Consider the following 19,076-nt stretch of genomic DNA (forward strand, 5'->3'; position numbering starts at 1 on the left):
TTTTAGAATCTGATCTCAGGTCAGGATGTAGGAGACATGGGTTAATGTCCTGAGAAGTAACCGATCAAAAGAGGCGAAGGAGAGAGAATGGAGACCCAGCTCGTGGCTTTAGTTGTGTCAGAACGGGGCCTCGTTGTTTAGTCTTTGCCTGCTGTGACTGCATGCCCTGGACATGTCAATCAGCATTCTGTCTGCGAGAGGCTGTGGAGGATGTCGTGTATTGTAGAAGCCTGTGTGTGTGTGTGTGTGTGTGTGTGTGTGTGTGTGTGTGTGTGTGTGTGTAAAAGCCTGTGTGTGTGTGTGTGTGTGTGTGTGTGTGTGTGTGTGTGTGTGTGTGCTGTGTGGACATCCGACTAGATGCCTTTAGTTTGCACCCATTGAATGTCTGGCATTCCCCTGGAACGTTGACCTCGTGAGACCTGCTTTAATCACTGCTGTCTGCCTGCTAACCCACGAGGGAGGGGAGGACCACAGTGAAGGAAGGAGAGAACGCTGACTACGGTGTTCTGAGAGCATTAGCTCAGTAAAACCTATAGTAGTGTTTTTTATCCTGCCGGGGGAAAAGCATACACCCTAGAGTTCTCTAACTCTACTTGAGGGATCATTGCTGTGAGCCAGTGGTTCCCAGACTGATGCGTGCACCCCTTGTGGTGCAGAGTGCCTTCTAGGGGGTGTGCGACATGAAAAGGCTGCTATGGTGGTGCTATGGTTTTATTTTAAATATATCAACATGGCAAGTATATGCAGAATATAGCCTATGCTGCATACATAATGCGGCTGCCATATCAGGTTTATGTAGTTGATCAGTGGAGTTAAGCATTCCTCTTTCTGAAGCATGTGCATGTTGTGCAGTGTGACAGTACAGTACATGCATGGTGCTAAATATTGAGCGTCAGCTTAACTCTGAGAGTATAATGCATATGGGCAGTTTTCTCAACGTATCTATTTATTTATTTCAAGTCATGCCGATAAGTGTAGCTAAGTGTAAAGTTTGTGGTTTTCGCTATAAAGTTCACTGGCTGTACATTTTAACTCCTACACCAGTATGCCGGCTAGAGCATTAGGACCAGCTTTTCAGGGTTTATTTAGGCTCCAGGTACAATGTGCTCTGGAACAGTGGTGACGGTGAAATTATGTTTGAATCTTTGAATATCAACGCATCAAGACAGACACAGCCATGGAACTCTACTTGTTCATGTTCACCCTTCAGACCAAAGGTTTGCACTGACGGTTCTTATATAGGCCTGCCTCAGGTGCACCAAATGAGGCTAACGCCAGGCCCCACCCAACACCACTCAGTGGAATGATTAGTGCCACAGAATCCAACTCCACTCCACCCACTCCTAGCCAGAGAGTGAGGGGATTCTGTACACTCACTCAGTGCAGCCTATAAATTGACACGAAAACGCGTATTCAGGGCGGAGTCACCACCCCCAGGGTAAATTGTGATTTGCTCTCGTTCACTGCAATGCAATTTGCGGCATTTCCAAAACAATATTGCGCAGAGTAGCGATTATCAAACGTATTTGCAATGCCATACGTTGAAAGATCTGTTGCCCGTGGACAAGGCACGTTGCCTCCGCAAGTTAGATATTATCGGCATAGATGTTTGTCCGTATGCGATTAAGGATTGGAAAAAGTTGCATTGGCAGCCATAGAAAATTCTGCCAGGGTAAAAAGACCGGATGTGACGTTTTTGGGCGTTCCTGTCTTGTTTCGTGTCAGTGTATAGAGTAGTGGTGGTCCTTGAGGGGGTTCCAGGTGGTCCCTTATAGATGTTTTAGACTCTTGAGGAGCTTATGGGTCAATTTGGTTTCATTTTACGCTCTATCAAGAATTTAATTTAATTTAATTATATAGAACGTAGAAGAATTGTTATTTTGATCAACGTTTGCCTGTTATCTCTATGGTACCTCTTCAATACAGCATGGCATCGTGGACAACATTTTATTCAACGACAAAACAAACGACAATATTCGTTTGTTCTAAGACACAAATAATGGGCCTTGACATGAAAAGGGTTGAAAACCACTGGCCTATAGTCCAAAAGCCTGTTGTGTGGTTGAACATTTCATACCACACCTCTCACTCTGTGCTACTGTGACTGTCACAGAACGCCCTCAGCTGCATGGACTGCTTGGCTGCATGCCGTGTATTTATTGTTATTTCAGCAAACCTATTTTTTTGCCAGGTGCTTTAAAAGCGCCTGGACTACATTTGCTACTATACCTCTAGTAGCGACCGTAGTGGATACTTTTTCATGATTGGCTGCCTCTAAGCCAATGGGAGACTTTGTACCCATAAAACCCATAGTCTGAACAGCATAAAACCAATACTCTGAACGCTGCAACGTGAAGCCTTGAGCTGAGGCAGCTGGCACAAACTAGCTACTGTAACTGTACAGAGTTATTCTTGTTTTAATGTAAATTAATGCCCTACTTGATCACACTACAGCGTCACACGAAGGCATCAAAAGTAGCAGATCCACGAAGCAAAGCGACACGTTTTGAGCTCATAAATCTGCTACTTTTGACCGATAACATTACTTGCATGCTCTGCTTGCGCAAGTAATAATGGACTGTTTTATATGCATAGTGCTTTTCATGGTAATAATTGATAACACAGGTGGAAATGGGGAAGTCTTTCCATAAACAGAATGAGCAGAAAAACTGTTGACGTTTGTGTTTTCCGATCGCAAGTACCCTCTGCGTGGTGCAGGACTCTGTGATGTACATAATGCACACCTTGCAAGCGATCACATTTTTCATAATTGGATTCAGTTATTTGTGAAGTTGCTGGAACTCTGTGTATATTATGGCCTGCTGTGTCTGAATTTAAAATCAAAGGATTAATGATAATTACCTTTCACACAATTTAAATCATTCATGAAATATTAAATAGTTTTTGTCTAATGAGATTAGCAGAGGCTCAGGGGTACGTCTGGCCTTCCAGTGCTTGTCCACTCTCCAGTGCTAATAGGTTAGCACAAGGCTAATTGGTTTAGACACTAATGTGCCACATTTGCTTTGCTTGAAATCCTTGAATTAGCTTTTTTTGCCTGCCGGTTTTTCTGCTCACGTTGTTTTTCCCCTGCTGTTTCTTCACCGTACAAAACTTTGTCTTTTGTCAAAGTGTTCACTTGTCTCCTCTCCTGTATAGATTTTAAAGCCCCTCTGTCAGTGACTCATCTCCACAGCTGCATGGTTGTGTCCACCAGTCATAATCCCAATTAAAATTGTTATGCTGTGTAAGTAAAAGGTTGTTGCTGACAAATAGTTTGAAGGTTGTATATGAGGTCACCGGAGAGGAGTTTAAAAAAAGGAGACCTTTGGCTAGGAATGCATGTCTGTTGGAACACTATAGAAGGTGTAAATGTTAATGTTACTAGTCTGCTTAGTTGGCAGATTAATTGCCAACTAACCAGACTGGTCAAGTTTCACCCATCATTCTTTGTTGGCTGGCTGACTAAACTGCAGTGTGGCTGCATTAATGTTTCTTATTTTCCTGGATGACTGACCCACTGACTGTCTGGCTGACTGACTGGCTGGCTGGCTGGCTGACTGACTGGCAGGCTGGCTGGTTGGCTGACTGGTCTGGCTAACAGCACTCACAGTCAGCATCTTGTGTCCCTCAGATGGAAGAGGATGAGGGTTCAGTCGGCCCAGAATATGACCCTGTTAAAGCCCAGCGGAGCCCAGGGGAGCCCACTTGGCACCTGCTAGCTGCTTCTCCTTCTCCTCCCCCTGCTGCCCCCCGGCCCAGCCCCCTGCTCCCCTAGGTAGTACCACCCCGAATACTGTGTCTGCTTCTCCTCCTCGCCCTGCTGCCCCCCGGCCCAGCCCCCTGCTCCCCTAGGTAGTACTACCCCGAATACTGTGTCTGCTTCTCCTCCTCCCCCTGCTGCCCCCCGGCCCATCCCCCTGCTCCCCTAGGTAGTACCGCCCCGAATACTGTGTCAGAACCAGCTCCATGCTGCCCTGTGGCTGCACTGCCCCTGTACAGCCAACGCTGCATCCTCTCCCTCCCTCCGCATGTCCTCCCCTCCCCCCTCCTTGTTGTTTACCCTGATTCATGCTTTGTTGTACGACAGGATTGGCTTATATTGGCTATTGTTGGCGAGTGACACTGCCGTGCATAAGTGAAGACCATTCCACATCACACCGGCTGCTACCGGACGCAACTGCTTTCACCTCTGTACTGTCCCACTCCCCCACCCCAGCCACCCCTATAGCCATTGACTGGACAGTTGGTCGTGATATTTAGAGAAGGAGAATGCTGTTGGCATGTTGGTGTCCGTGTTGTCTACTCTAGTCTCCCCGTAGTGCCTGTATGCTCCCAGTAATGTCACTCACTATTGGAGCCTGCATGTTCCTCGTTATGATCACCAGGGGTACTGTCCTAAAGTATTATTTATTATTATTATGTCATACAGAGAAAAATATAGATGTATGTGTGGTTGATTGTGGTTGTGTCCATGTTTGTTTGTTTGTTTGTTGTTGAGTTATAGTTATAAGTTTTGGTGACAAAGGTGACAGCACATTATAGTACTGTATGTCATTTAGGTTTGTCATATAACTTTGGTTCATATCATTCATTTTATCATTTAAGTTTCCAAATTAGATCTGGATTGTTTTTACAAGGACCTGAAACTTGTACTTGTGCATGCGTTCATACTGCAGAACCTTCTTAAGAGATCTGGTGGTCCTCCTGACTCCTGGCGTGGACCTCGTGATGCCATGAACCAATAGTACAGCACTGTAAATAAGGCTGTAAGACTGTAAATAAGGCTGTAAGACTGTAAATAAGGCCATGTGACAAATTAATCGGTAGTCAGGATTGACTGCCCGGCTACAGCAGCTGACAGGTTGGTGAAGCAAGCTAAATTAGGTCCCGTTAGCGTTATGGATGGCTGACGGTGCTCATAGCATGCAATCATAGCAACATCAAAAACATCGAGGACACTGTCGGGCAGAAACCTCTTATCTACAGATTCTAACAAATGAATTAATTTCTAATTAAGCAATATTACACGAGAGGGTGTGGTTTAACGTGATTATTGCCACGACAGTTCCGCAAGCATAACTGAAGTTACCCTTAAAACTAAGAAAATCGCTGAAAAAATATATTTTCGCTGAAAAAATATATATTTTTAGTGACAGATGTAGTCACTATGATCACAAATGTCCCAAGAAACTAGCTAGCCTAGCCACCGAGTTTGCTAGCGCTCTGGGAAAACAGAGCAGCTGAATTCTTTGTTTTGATTAGGTGGTGAATGGTGCTGGTTTGATCCACGGCTAGAAGCCGTTTCAACCGATCAGATTGCTTCCTCGAAACGACCTGTTGTAGAATAAAGATCCACACGCTCGAAGCACGGCACCACACGTTTGGAGCTTGTAGATCTGCTACTTTTGCTTCTTTTGAATTTGAATCCTGAAAGTCACAGTTTTGGGACATAATGTGGTTTCCACCCAACAGAGACGATAACACTGTAAGACATGATGTGGCTTGGAATCCGATAATATCTTTGTATTGCTATAATACAAGATAGAAATTAAGAAATGTTTCAATGCCTAATGGAACATTAGATTATTCGGTATTAAACATTGGCTCATGATCGTTATAATTGTAAATGCATTACATTTACAGAGCATAATCGTATGTGGCACAGCATCGACAGAATAATTCACATCTCTCTCCTTGCCTGTTGTTCTGCGGGTTGCCAAGAGACATTAGGTTGGCTTCGTACCAACAAAGTGTCTAATGCAGAGAAATGCTGTATCATTAACACCAACAACTAAACAAGCACACAGGCTTTAGCACAAGGAAATCTATGTTTTGTTTTTTTTACATCACCATAATGGGGGAGGGCTGGAAACATGGTAGATTCAACCAAATCTTAACTGTTGTTTTCCAACAATAACACCATGAACAGTCGCGGAGTACAAATGTGTGCCGTGACATCATCCTCTTCTCTTATTCATGCTCTTGTTTCTCTGTGTCCCCTGACGTCTCCCTTCCTGCCTCACCGGTGCTGACACAGGTAAACAGAGAAACCTGATCCTCTAGGCATCGACTCCCCTTCAGTCGTCTTCCCTCCCTCCAGCCCAGCCCTGTCCTGTCTGTCCCTCTCCTCTCCGCCAGCCTCCCTCCAGCCCTGCCCTGCCCTGTCTGTCCCTCTCCTCTCCACCAGCGCCTCCGTTCCCTCCCTCCAGCCCTGCTCTGCCCTGCCTGTCCCTCTCCTCTCCGCCAGCCTCCCTCCAGCCCTGCCCTGCCCTGCCCTGCCTGTCCCTCTCCTCTCCGCCAGCGCCTCCGTTCATTTTGCATATCTCATGATTAGGCACTCAGCAGTTTCAGCCCCACGGCTCCAATCACGTGCGGGAAATACCGACGGTAGAACAAGAGTAGAATATCTAATAATAAGCAAAGCAAAACATTGTTGAGGGCAGGGAATACAGATGAAGGGGTGGGGTGTCCTGTCCTGTGAATCTAAAGGCCAAGTGTCCATGGCCTTGGTTTGCAGATAGAAATGGTGGGCTGTGTTGCCTGTGTATGTATTGATTGCTTAGTAAACGGCTCAAACTGTCTGACAGAAGGACATTCATTTGTGTTTAGCCCTTCAGATAGTCATCTACAGTGTATATACATGTGTACTCTAAAAGCATTATAGCCAAAGGCCGATGCACACCTCAAAAGGCTGGTGACAGGTGCGTAGGGCAATAAAGCACATCATGAAAAGGGTATCTTTGAAAGACAAAGAAGACGTCCCGCACACTGTCAGACACTTTTTATTTGTCAGGACAATCGTCTACAATTCGTCTGTCCTGATGAAGGTCTAAACGACCGAAACGTCCACCTAATAAAGAGCAACACATTGTTTTTGGCAGTGTGCGGGACGACGTCTTCTTTGTCTTTCAAAGACACCCTTTTCACGTGACTAAAAGCAGAATGCTGTGGAAAACGACATTGACAACGGTAGACCATCCACTTTGAACCATACATCCTAATGAATACCAATAAAATGCTTATTAATAAAGAAATTCAGGTCTTGATAATAGGCTACATATATATATATATATATATATATATTTGTTATTGCAGGTAACATATTATTTCCTCATAATTATAGGCAAATCAGTTTACCCCTTCATCCATTGTCATCACTGTTGGTATGGCTAGGTTTGCTGTCAATGTACAGACAGTACGGTGTGCATCATAAAACTGTCAGTAAGGATGTTCACTCCTGCCTTGGCTGGGAAACCATGTTTGGTTAACTGAGGATTGAGGCTGTAGTCTCCCATCTGTTGGGATTACCCACTGCAGCAGTACAGTACAGTACAGTACAGGGCCGAGGTAGAGCTGTTCCGCTTTAGAATGACATGACAGTATACAGTGCCATGATGGCAAATAACTTTGATTTTTGTTTTATCATTTAGATTTTGTTTGATTTGGAAATATTCTCACTTCATTGGTGAACGTGTCGGTGTTTGTATGGCATGTATGTTACCATCCTGTTTTTCAGCCTCCGTTGCCACCATCCTAGATTCATTACCATTTTGCAGTCCATGGAATGTAATTGTCTCTCTGTTGCCCCCCCTCCCCATCTCTTCCTTTATTCCATACCTTCTTTCTTTTGTCCCATCCCTCCACCTGTACTCAAACTCACGTGTCTCCTCTCCTCCCTGATTCCTCTGCAGTCTCTACCAGCCTCCCAGGCGCAGTCCCTCAGCTGTATGGAGTCCCTGTGCTGCTACCAACATGGCGAGAGCGGCTGTACCCGCCTGGCCCACGTGCTGGAGCAAATGACCGGGCAGTGCCAGGACAGCACCACCAACCATTGCCACACCGCCAGCCACAACAGCAGGTGGGGGGGAAAAAGACGACCGCAGTGGTGATATTAGGGATATTAGGGATATACTGTATAAGTCCTGCTCATCGCCTCTCTCCGCTCTCTTCTTCAGATTATCAGGCCTTATATTATAGATTTCTCCACGTGCTGCATTGGGCATTTCGCCAAAGCAGAGACTGTTTCCATCACCGTTGGCTGACTTTCTGGCTTTTTTAGTCTGACTGAAGTCATTCTCTCTTTGCAAACATGAAGTATGACGAAGCAGTACCGTATACCGAGTACGATGCGGTCGTGTGTACATCTGTGAAACGCCACATGGCTACGCAAGTCTTCACGATCGGGCGTAAGCTGCAATGAAGGTTAAAGGAGGAAACCAAATATTGGGACTCCATAAAGACTAATAGCCACCAAGGGCTGAACTTGAATTGAACATAATATCTCTCAGTTCAGCTGTTGAGGACGGGAGTCTGGGCCTTTTGAGTTAGCCACGCACGGGTGTGTTTGTCCCTGTATCCATGCAGTCTGAACCATATAAACCAAGTGGCTGTCCAGAGAATGTAATTGCAATGCTTTTTACATACGGTAGTATGTACTGTAAGTGTGGAGGTTTATAGGGGCCCTAGCCAGGGAGTACAGTATGTTTATTATGGCCTTTGAATGGAGACCAGCTTATTTTACTGTCATGGCTTTCAATAGGTCTCAATAGTACACTAAAAAGTACACTCTCTTGTCTATGTCGCCTCCCCACACATTAGGGCAGACGTGTCTAGTTATTCATATTATCTATGTAGTCGTCAACGAAAGCCTTTATTGCTAGATCGAAGATGGCTTCTCGTGAAAGCACTTTTAAACTTGGTTCATTCACACACCTGCATGTCGGTTATCAGACTACACTGTGGATCATGTTCTGTCATACTACAGTATACGTGGTCAACTGTCACCGGGGTGGGCTTCTTGAGTAGAGACACCAAAATGGGTTAAAATGTCCACTATGCAAAGTAGGACCTTTGAGCAGGCAGGTTGCTGCATGCTGGTTTGTAATAATTGTGCAATCTGACGTCATGTGTGTGTCGTCCGTCTGGAAGATAAATGAGGTCGAGCACCTTTGTGTATTCCTGTTCCCAGCGAGGCCGCCTCGTCAGCTCTCTGAGTGTCACTGCATTGTGCTATTTGAATCCCAACTCAGGAGGATTATTGATTATCTGGCCTGATCAGCCCTCTCTGCTGACGGATCAATACTTCCAAGAACAGCTCGCTCGGGGGAGAGAAAATATTGATTACGTCGTCGGTAATGAAGATGTTGCGATCTTGTTTGTGTTGCATTGCTCTCTCTCTAGGGCTAGGCCATGCCCAATGTTGCATTTTGTTTGTGGCTGTGGTGGTGCATGCGTGTGTTTCTGTGTCCGTCGTCTGCATGTGTGTCCTGAGAAGTGATACACTGTTCATGTGTCAGTCACCGGCATCTTAGTCTAGGGTGAATTAATTATGTTATCTGATATTTAATTAGTATTAGAACTGGCCCTCTGGTATATTGCACGGACCACCATAATACTACAAGTCCCACAATGCACTGCGAGTGCATTGTCACGTATCGAGGGCCCACAATCGCAAGCATGCGTCTTCTCTTCACTATTGATCAGCAGTGAAAGTATATCACTTGTGGTCAACTTTCAGCTACCCCTCTCCCCAAAAATGGCCCGTGTGTTGAAACACAGTCTGGCCCTCGACTTGTACCAATTTCTTTATTTTGGCCCACTGTGTATTTGAGTTTGACATCCCTGGTCTAGGGTCTACCCTGCTATGCCTCGGGCGAAATGATTACCCGTTTAGGGTCATCACTTTGAGTGCTTGTTCAGCCCAGAGTTCCCAGTAGGAAGCAGTTGGTGGGAAATGCACTATGGCAGTCATAGCACGTAGCATAGTCATAGCACGTCATAGTACATATGTGTAGCATAGTAGTATAGATGTATAGCTTATATGTATAGTTTCATTATAGATATTCCACTGTTACTTTCTTAGCTACGCATGTTTCATGATAAATGTCTTTATGTGATGTATTCCCATGCTTTTTGTTCTTGCTTAATGTAAGTCGCTCTGGATTAAGAGCGTCTGCTAAATGCCTAAATTGTAAATTGTAAATTGCAGTCGTCCATTTCATTTTTTATTGTTGCCTGGGGAAGTCGGCCCGTTAAAAGGCTTTGAAGAGATTTGGAAATGTATTCCAATTAATCCTAAAATGTCATGAGATGAATTAAAATCAATCACAATTCAACTGCATTAGGCCTGATTGAGCTTTGTTCTGGGCACAACAGCTAAAACAGTTCAGATTGTCTGAAAAGAGCAAACAGCAGCCATCTTGCTTTCCCAGGCGACAAAACCCCCCAAATCAATGTCAGCAATTTAACTTTGACCCAGATCTGTTGTATACTGTAGGATTTGGCCGCAAAACACTTAAACCACATTAATCTAGACTAGGGGCTCACATTTCCATGCCAAGGACCGCCAAATAACCATAACCATAACCAATAACCATAACCCCCCTGGTTGCCAAGGACCACCAAATAACCATAACCCCCCTGGTTGCCAAGGACCACCAAATAACCATAGCCCCCCTGGTTGCCAAGGACCACCAAATAACCATAGCCCCCCTGGTTGCCAAGGACCACCAAATAACCATAACCCCCCTGGTTGCCAAGGACCGCCAAATAACCATAGCCCCCCTGGTTGCGTCCCACCTATTGTGACGGATTGATGGTTAGATTGGCTGCCGAAATAGCCAAAATTTTACATCGACATTACATACATTTTGTATGATTCCCGCCCCGGAAGCCCCCACTTTGAAGAGCCCTAGATCTAAACACAACTAAGGCTTAATGGAAGACACCTTGTCACCTTCCTGACCCCACCACTCCTCTCCTCCCTTTCTCTCACTAAAACCTTTACCCTTAGGGCCGATTCATACTCCTATTTTACCGCTGTAGTGCCGAAATGATTTCGGCTCGTCAGAGATTTCCAGTAGCACCGACGAGCCGACTTTAGGACGGTACCCGCCCCCCTGAACCTCAAATGATGTCACATTGTAGGCTCTAAAATAGGAGTATGAATCGGCCCTTACAGGTCCATTCTTACGCTCTCAGAGTGAAACTGAGGACGGAGGAACCCTGAGGACATTCTTGACTCATCGGCTCCTCTCCCCTTCTCATTTTCATAGGACGAAATCTAAGACGGATGACAAAAGAACTTAGACTACTGAGGCTCAGCCCCACGTTTGGCCTTAATGCTAGGATACTGCCACAGGGGTTCTTTATAATAGTACTATTATGCTTGATGACTGGAAGTGGAAGTGTAACACACTATAGGGCTGCACAAGCCATTGAAAATAAATATATATATATATTTTATCTTTCACAAATGTGAAACTTTTAATTAATTAATATTCTTTGTCAGCAGTAACCAGACCATTGTACAATCCACCTCCCCATCCATCAGGCGAACATCAGGTCATTACATACCATTTGACCAAAGATATGGATGTGGTTCCAAATGAACAACAAAAGACAATGATAAAAGAAAAACATTTTCCCACCCAAATAAGCATGATTACAATATTAAGCAAGAAATAATCTGTATTATTATACAGATTATTATTATGGTGGACTATGCATGGCAGGGGCGTCCGCTTCCCTGAGTCAGGCCTAAACCTGACCGCATACCAAAAACCTAAACATGTTTATTTACATACATCTTCTATTAGAAATATAAATATCTCTCACAGTATACTGCAAGCCCAAATGGCTACTTGACTTTCTCTGCTTTTGCAGTGTTTGAATGAACGTTAGCCGCAATCATGATGTATAGTTAGGGGCGTTGGGTTAGGAGGAGGCACTGATGTGTGGGGACTCAGAGTCAGGGCTGTATGGTGTAGTGTTGGGTTAGGGAGGAGGCACTGATGTGTGGGGACTCAGAGTCAGGGCTGTATGGTGTAGTGTTGGGTTAGGGAGGAGGGACTGATGTGTGGGGACTCAGAGTCAGGGCTGTATGGTGTAGTGTTGGGTTAGGAGGAGGGACTGATGTGTGGGGACTCAGAGTCAGGGCTGTATGGTGTAGTGTTGGGTTAGGAGGAGGCACTGATGTGTGGGGACTCAGAGTCAGGGCTGTATGGTGTAGCGTTGGGTTAGGAGGAGGCACTGATGTGTGGGACTCAGAGTTGGGTTAGGAGGAGGCACTGATGTGTGGGGACTCAGAGTCAGGGCTGTATGGTGTAGTGTTGGGTTAGGAGGAGGCACTGATGTGTGGGGACTCAGAGTCAGGGCTGTATGGTGTAGTGTTGGGTTAGGAGGAGGCACTGATGTGTGGGGACTCAGAGTCAGGGCTGTGTGGTGTAGAGTTGGGTTAGGAGGAGGCACTGATGTGTGGGGACTCAGAGTCAGGGCTATATGGTGTAGCGTTGGGTTAGGAGGTGGCACTGATGTGTGGGTGGGACTCAGAGTTGGGTTAGGAGGAGGCACTGATGTGTGGGGACTCAGAGTCAGGGCTGTATGGTGTAGTGTTGGGTTAGGAGGAGGCACTGATGTGTGGGTGGGACTCAGAGTTGGGTTAGGAGGAGGCACTGATGTGTGGGGACTCAGAGTCAGGGCTGTATGGTGTAGCCAGTGGCGTAGTGACCTCATGGTGGGCCCCGGTGCGAGAATATTTTGTAGGCCCCCCACCACCGCCATAAACAAGTGTGCGTGTGCACTCCCATGCACACACACACACACACACACACAATAGGTATAGACTAACATTACAGGTGAGGTGACCGGCCACACAATTAAATTATTCAATTAAATTCAAAGGGGCTTTAGAACATATGGTACAGCATTGAGTAAACTCGTCCACTCACAGTTAACAGTCTTTGTATTGAGTTTGTGCTTGAAATGTACTGTAATTCTGCAAACTCTCAAAAAATATTTCAATCAATCATTTAAACCAGCCTTTCAAGCACCACATGCAGACAGCACCAGCTGCCAAGCTCAGTGTCCATACAATCATCAATAAACAACCTGCCCTGACTTGGGCTCAAAAACAAAACTACCACAGCCTGATGTCTCCAAACTATCAAACATTGAAATATAGCATTATACACTAACAAAGCTTGTACAAAGATTATATATTCCACTTCCACAGAATGTCCATAAGCATAACCATCAAGAAAAACACAGCTCATTATATGCCTTACAAAACCACAGCATTAATGAATGGAATGGATGTGGCTGTTACCAGAGTACTCCCTCATTAGAAGGTCACCTTACGGGCCTTGTACTCGGCAAAGTCAGCAAAGCCCTCGCTCTGCAGTTCTCAATAGAAAGCGTAGCCAGTCCACTGAGTCTCTTGTCCCATGCTGCTCCTTAAATAAGTCTTTATCAACTTGAGCTTGGAGAATGAGCGCTCTGCACTCGCTACAGTGACAGGTATGGTGAGATATAACATTAACGCAGTGCAAACATCAGTAAATGATGCCGCCACTATATGTGTCCCTGTCAGGGCTAACTGGCACATGACAGCACAGTCCTTTGCAATTTGCAACTCTAGATTTATTATAATGATATAAAGTGACTTGCCATAAACCATCCATTCCATTGACTCCCCATTCCTCCAATTTGCATCTGCTTGTATTAAACGACATTAAACTCACCAACATTGCAGCTGTAGGGAAAGCTTGAATATCCACTTTCAAACTGCAAAGCTTTTGTTTCATAAAAATCCACCAAATCTTTTTCCCACTCAGCTCTGCACTTCGTTTTTCTTATTTTTTTAGTCCTATCTCACTACTAGAACTTTCTGACTCTGAGGTAGATAAGATTGTTGGCACTTGGCTGTCAACAGCACCCATTTGTTTTTTCAATGTTGTGGACCTGGAGCATGGTGAAATAGTTGCTAAGATACGATACTGCATAGTGATTGGCTCTGCTGCATGCCTATGAAGAGTACTGACCAATGAGCTGTGCCTAGCGCCTTGCTAGACACCAGGTTCCATGTCTTCCTCCTGTTCCCATAGCTCAGCTAGCTGCCCCTTCTGCTTGTGTGTGTATGTGTGTGTATTCACAAAACAGCGGCCCGTCAGCTGTTTCTTTTCTTTTTGCACCTCACTGGCTGCACTGCCTATTGCTACGCCGCTGGGTGTAGCGTTGGGTTAGGAGGAGGCACTGATGTGTGGGGATTCAGAGTCAGGGCTGTGTGGTGTAGTGTTGGGTTAGGGAGGAGGGACTGATGTGTGGGGACTCAGAGTCAGGGCTGTGTGGTGTAGTGTTGGGTTAGGAGGAGGCACTGATGTGTGGGGACTCAGAGTCAGGGCTGTATGGTGTAGTGTTGGGTTAGGGAGGAGGGACTGATGTGTGGGGACTCAGAGTCAGGGCTGTATGGTGTAGTGTTGGGTTAGGGAGGAGGCACTGATGTTTGGGGACTCAGAGTCAGGGCTGTGTGGTGTAGTGTTGGGTTAGGGAGGAGGGACTGATGTGTGGGGACTCAGAGTCAGGGCTGTATGGTGTAGTGTTGGGTTAGGAGGAGGCACTGATGTGTGGGACTCAGAGTCAGGGCTGTATGGTGTAGTGTTGGGTTAGGGGGGAGGGACTGATGTGTGGGGACTCAGAGTCAGGGCTGTATGGTGTAGTGTTGGGTTAGGAGGAGGGACTGATGTGTGGCGACTCAGAGTCGGGGCTGTATGGTGTAGTGTTGGGTTAGGAGGAGGGACTGATGTGTGGGGACTCAGAGTTGGGGCTGTATGGTGTAGTGTTGGGTTAGGGGGGAGGGACTGATGTGTGGGGACTCAGAGTCAGGGCTGTATGGTGTAGTGTTGGGTTAGGAGGAGGGACTGATGTGTGGGGACTCAGAGTCGGGGCTGTATGGTGTAGTGTTGGGTTAGGGGGGAGGGACTGATGTGTGGGGACTCAGAGTCGGGGCTGTATGGTGTAGTGTTGGGTTAGGGGGGAGGGACTGATGTGTGGGGACTCAGAGTCAGGGCTGTATGGTGTAGTGTTGGGTTAGGGAGGAGGGACTGATGTGTGGGGACTCAGAGTCGGGGCTGTATGGTGTAGTGTTAGGTTAGGGAGGAGGGACTGATGTGTGGGGACTCAGAGTCAGGGCTGTATGGTGTAGTGTTGGGTTAGGGAGGAGGGACTGATGTGTGGGGACTCAGAGTCGGGGCTGTATGGTGTAGTGTTGGGTTAGGGAGGAGGGACTGATGTGTGGTGACTCAGAGTCGGGGCTGTATGGTGTAGTGTTGGGTTAGGGAGGAGGGACTGATGTGTGGGGACTCAGAGTCGGGGCTGTGTGCAAATCGCAGCATCTCAGATTCATACTTGGCATAATTGTATATCTCTGTCTTGTTCTACTGTATCCTGAAGCCTTATAAATACACGAGCTTCTGAGAAGAGGCAAATGTTTCGAGGGGCGTGCTCGATGAGGAAACCTGGAGTGCTCTGGGCTGGCGGAGTTCCATATATCCATTCTCCATTTGGGCTTGATGATATGATGACTCCTCCCTTCCAGACTGCCACGGTTTGCAAAGCGAGCGCGCCCTGACTGTCTTGTTGCATGGGGGGGCTGCTGTTTTTGTATTTTTGTATACAAATATTACAAAGTAAAACTATGTATTTGTGCCCCCCCCCCCCCCCCCCCATCCACACGCTCTTTCTTTTCTCCCGTCTCCCTGTCACACTCTTCTGCCTCCTTGTCCTTGTCGCACTCTGTGTGAGATCTGCATAATGCTGTTCAACTTTCCAGATTAATTATTCATGTGCTGTTTTAATATCCCCTGTGAGCGCTCTCTCTCTCTCTCTCTCTCTCTCTCTCTCTGCCTCGTCAGAAGGCACTGTGCCTGTTGGCTTCTCTTCTTGGCTTGATGTGTGTTCTCTATTCCACTGAGCAAAGAAGGATATTTAACCCGTTCTGACCTGAGATCAGATTCTAAAAATGTCAGTCGTTCTTATAGCAGACCTACAAGCTCGTAGCGCTATGAGCTTGTAGATCTGATATTTTTCAATAGCTAAAGCATAACATAATGCTAACACCAAAAGGGGTTCCCGCCACAAAATGGGTTAAGGACCTAATAATGTCAGGCTGATAGTGATAGTGATACCCAGCCATGGAGTTACAATACTAGTGGCACTAGTGTGGTGTGACGCCTGTGGTCATCAGCCCTGTGTTCCATTTGTACAATAAAAACATGGAGACCCATATCTTAACCACTTAAGCCCTTTGTACGACAAATAGTTAAAAATGTTGGACAAATTTAGGAAGATAAAGGATAAAACACATCCCCATCACTGCTAAAAAAAATTAAAAAAAAAGTGAATGACCAGTGGGGGAAATCAAACCTATTTACTGTTCTGTCCTCCTGTTTTCCCAGGTCTTAAAACGGTTGTCTTTATCATCACTATTAGAGTAATACACAGTCCTATCAGTACACAGCAATCTATCAGTAATCTTATCTGAACTCGGAGAGCAAACGGATTCTTCACTCAGCATTCTAAACCTTTCCATGTCCCTCTACTCCTCCCTGCTGGTGTCTTTAAGGTAGTCATTTCAACAGGTGCAGAACGCACTACACTGTAGGTTGGTATTGTCCCTGTCTAGCCCAATTAGGCCTGCATAAGGCACAGCCACACACACACACACACACACACACACACACACACAGAACCCCATAGTAGACTAAAGTCACTAAAGACAATATTCAAAGATTTGTGCCGCATTTTCACGATTTTTTCCAAAAAATAGCAGACCTACACGCTTGTAGCACGGTGGTGCTATTTTTCAATATAGCTAAAGTATAACTTAGTTAAAACACCAAAAGGGGTTCCCGCCCCAAAATGGGCTAGTGGTGTGTGCTGTGGTTCTATACACTCTCTCACTCCCTTCATGCAGAAAAGACAGGAACTGATCAGGAGGCCTTGGGCGCTACTGTATTTAGCTACTGTATTTAGCAGCCGTTCAGAATGAGAAACTGCAAAGTTTCAAGTGGATTACACCCTCTTCGACTAGAGGTCTCTAAGGGTGTGCTAAAGTACTGTATGCAGAGAAAACACGGAGAACATTTGATGGAATAACCCTGCTTTTGCAAGGGCTTTGTAGGAATACCGTAGATTTTGATACTAGATTTGTATATTTTTAATATAATTGTGGAAGATATTATGATAACTATTTTTGTAGCAGCAGGAAAGATATTTAAATGGCTCAAGCGCTGGCCTTAAGGATTCATATTGTATCAACAGGAAGTCGTAGGTAAGGGAGCGATACATTCTCTTTATAGAGAATGTTGATGGTAATGTTGCCTATTTTGTATTCGCAATCATTTAGTTTGAATCTGTTCATGGCTGGGTTTTTTTTTAATTCACAATCATTTATGTTGCATCATTGCTTGAGTAGATCAAGTCTCACCTTCACCCCCTCTCTATTCACTAAAGCCAAATACTTTAGTCTCAACAGTGTCTACTTTTCAGCAGAGAAATTTGTCTTTAATCCGAAAACATGTTTGGGTTTTATGGCCGTGAGGGTTCATGTGGTCAAATAAGACCACCGCAGAACACCATTAGCCATTTAAAATACTCTCTCTCGTCTTTCAAATGAGGCCAGAATGATTTCGTAGCATTGAAATAAATAGGTGAGACTTGAGATTCTCAACCGCCATCCCCGCCTTCTCTCTCTACCCATAATGCACCTCTCTTCCTCACCAGTCTAGTTGGATTATGATGACAACGGCGTCAGTGTAAAAACAAAAGGCGATAGCTGTGAGATAAATCACAGTTCTTTGGCGTGTAATAATTATCACGTACTGTACCGTGTCCCAACTCTCTGAACCCTCAATACTACTACTACTGCTACTGCTACTACTGCTACTACTACTAATACTACTACTACTACTACTAGACAACATGTCTTCCTCTAGCCTGATGTACACTTCATAGTCATACATGACAGTGTCACTTGCCAAAAATAGCCGATCTACGTACAGAATCTGCTATTTCCAGTGAGCGACGCTGTCATGCGACGGCGTATATGAATTAAGTGACACTAACCTCACTGACACGCACTCTTTCTTTACGATTCTTTCTCGTCTCCCACGAACACACAAACTGCTGTCATTATGCTGCGCACACACACACACACACACGCTCACTGCTAAAACTCAGTTCACTGCTGCCTGTTTTCAGGTCGTGGAACGACCCGGAGAACTTCTACTCCAACGACCGCACTATCCTGACGCTGTCGCCCATCGAGGGCACTCACTGCTGAGCCTCCAGACCAGACGCACGGACTGGGGAGAGGGCTTGCCTCCCTATAGGGTCATTCACTCTCATCAGTTTGCATCCCCGGTTTGAATTAAACTTAATCCTCACTCAGAAGGACAATGGAAAAGGACACAGACGGGGGGAGCTATGGAAACCAGTGGCTAGCCTTTCTGAACCATTCTGGGTCCCCAATTCGGAACGCTTTCTAGAGAGGTGGAACTTGACCCTAAAACGGGAACTGTGATATCAGAGGATCATGTGGAGCTAGTTTCGGACAGCACAGATTGAGGAGCTGACCTCACGGCTGCCCCATAAAGAGGACAACCCCCACCCCCCCCCTCGACACACTTTCATTGAGAGCAGACCTCTAGTCTCCCACCATGCACTCCTGAACAGCCAGTTGTAGCTAAAGATGAGATGCAAAGACTCACAGACTAGCTAGCTCCCTGTTTGCAACCAGTGCAAGTTCCATCTGAGAGAAACACAGTCTGAGTGTACTTTCCACATCACTTCATCATCCTATGATCATGTCCAGTGTAGGAAAGAGACAGAATGACACAAGAGGGACTCTGATGAGACCTCCAGACATCTCAACTGAAGACTGAGACGGTCTGTAGACCAACAGTACGTCCTCACACGAGACCACATACTTTCTCATCATCTCAAGAAGAATGTCAGATGAGGTCCGACGTCAATGGCATCCATAAACATTTGTATTTATTATTTTTATTTCCTGCATACTGTAGACTAGCACCCTGCCCTTCTCTCTCTGGAGTCTTGACCATTCCCTAACGGCAGCCTTCTCTTTTCATTCCAAAGTCAAAGGAAAGACTAGAGTCCTATCATCCTATGGAACCACCATAATCTTTGGGTTTTTTTAAATATATTTTTCTGCCTTTATTGGATAGTGTACACAGGTGACAGTAACTGGGGAGAGAGATGGGGGGGGGGGGGGGGGG

General features: G+C 45.7%; 1 protein-coding gene across 1 annotated transcript in view; it reads left to right on the plus strand.

The window, feature by feature from the left end:
• Positions 1-19,031, plus strand: part of atp11b (ATPase phospholipid transporting 11B) — a 78,749-nt gene extending 59,718 nt beyond the window's left edge. Inside the window, exons 29-30 of the mRNA XM_080770981.1 lie at positions 7,695-7,861; positions 18,040-19,031. Of these exons, the coding sequence (XP_080627107.1) occupies positions 7,695-7,861; positions 18,040-18,121 (249 nt within the window). The 3' untranslated portion in view covers positions 18,122-19,031. The remainder of the gene's footprint in view (positions 1-7,694; positions 7,862-18,039) is intronic.
• Positions 19,032-19,076: the final 45 nt, after the last annotated feature.

Source organism: Protomyctophum bolini (assembly GCF_963924005.1).
Source record: "Protomyctophum bolini genome assembly, chromosome: 8".
Lineage (NCBI taxonomy): Eukaryota > Metazoa > Chordata > Actinopteri > Myctophiformes > Myctophidae > Protomyctophum > Protomyctophum bolini.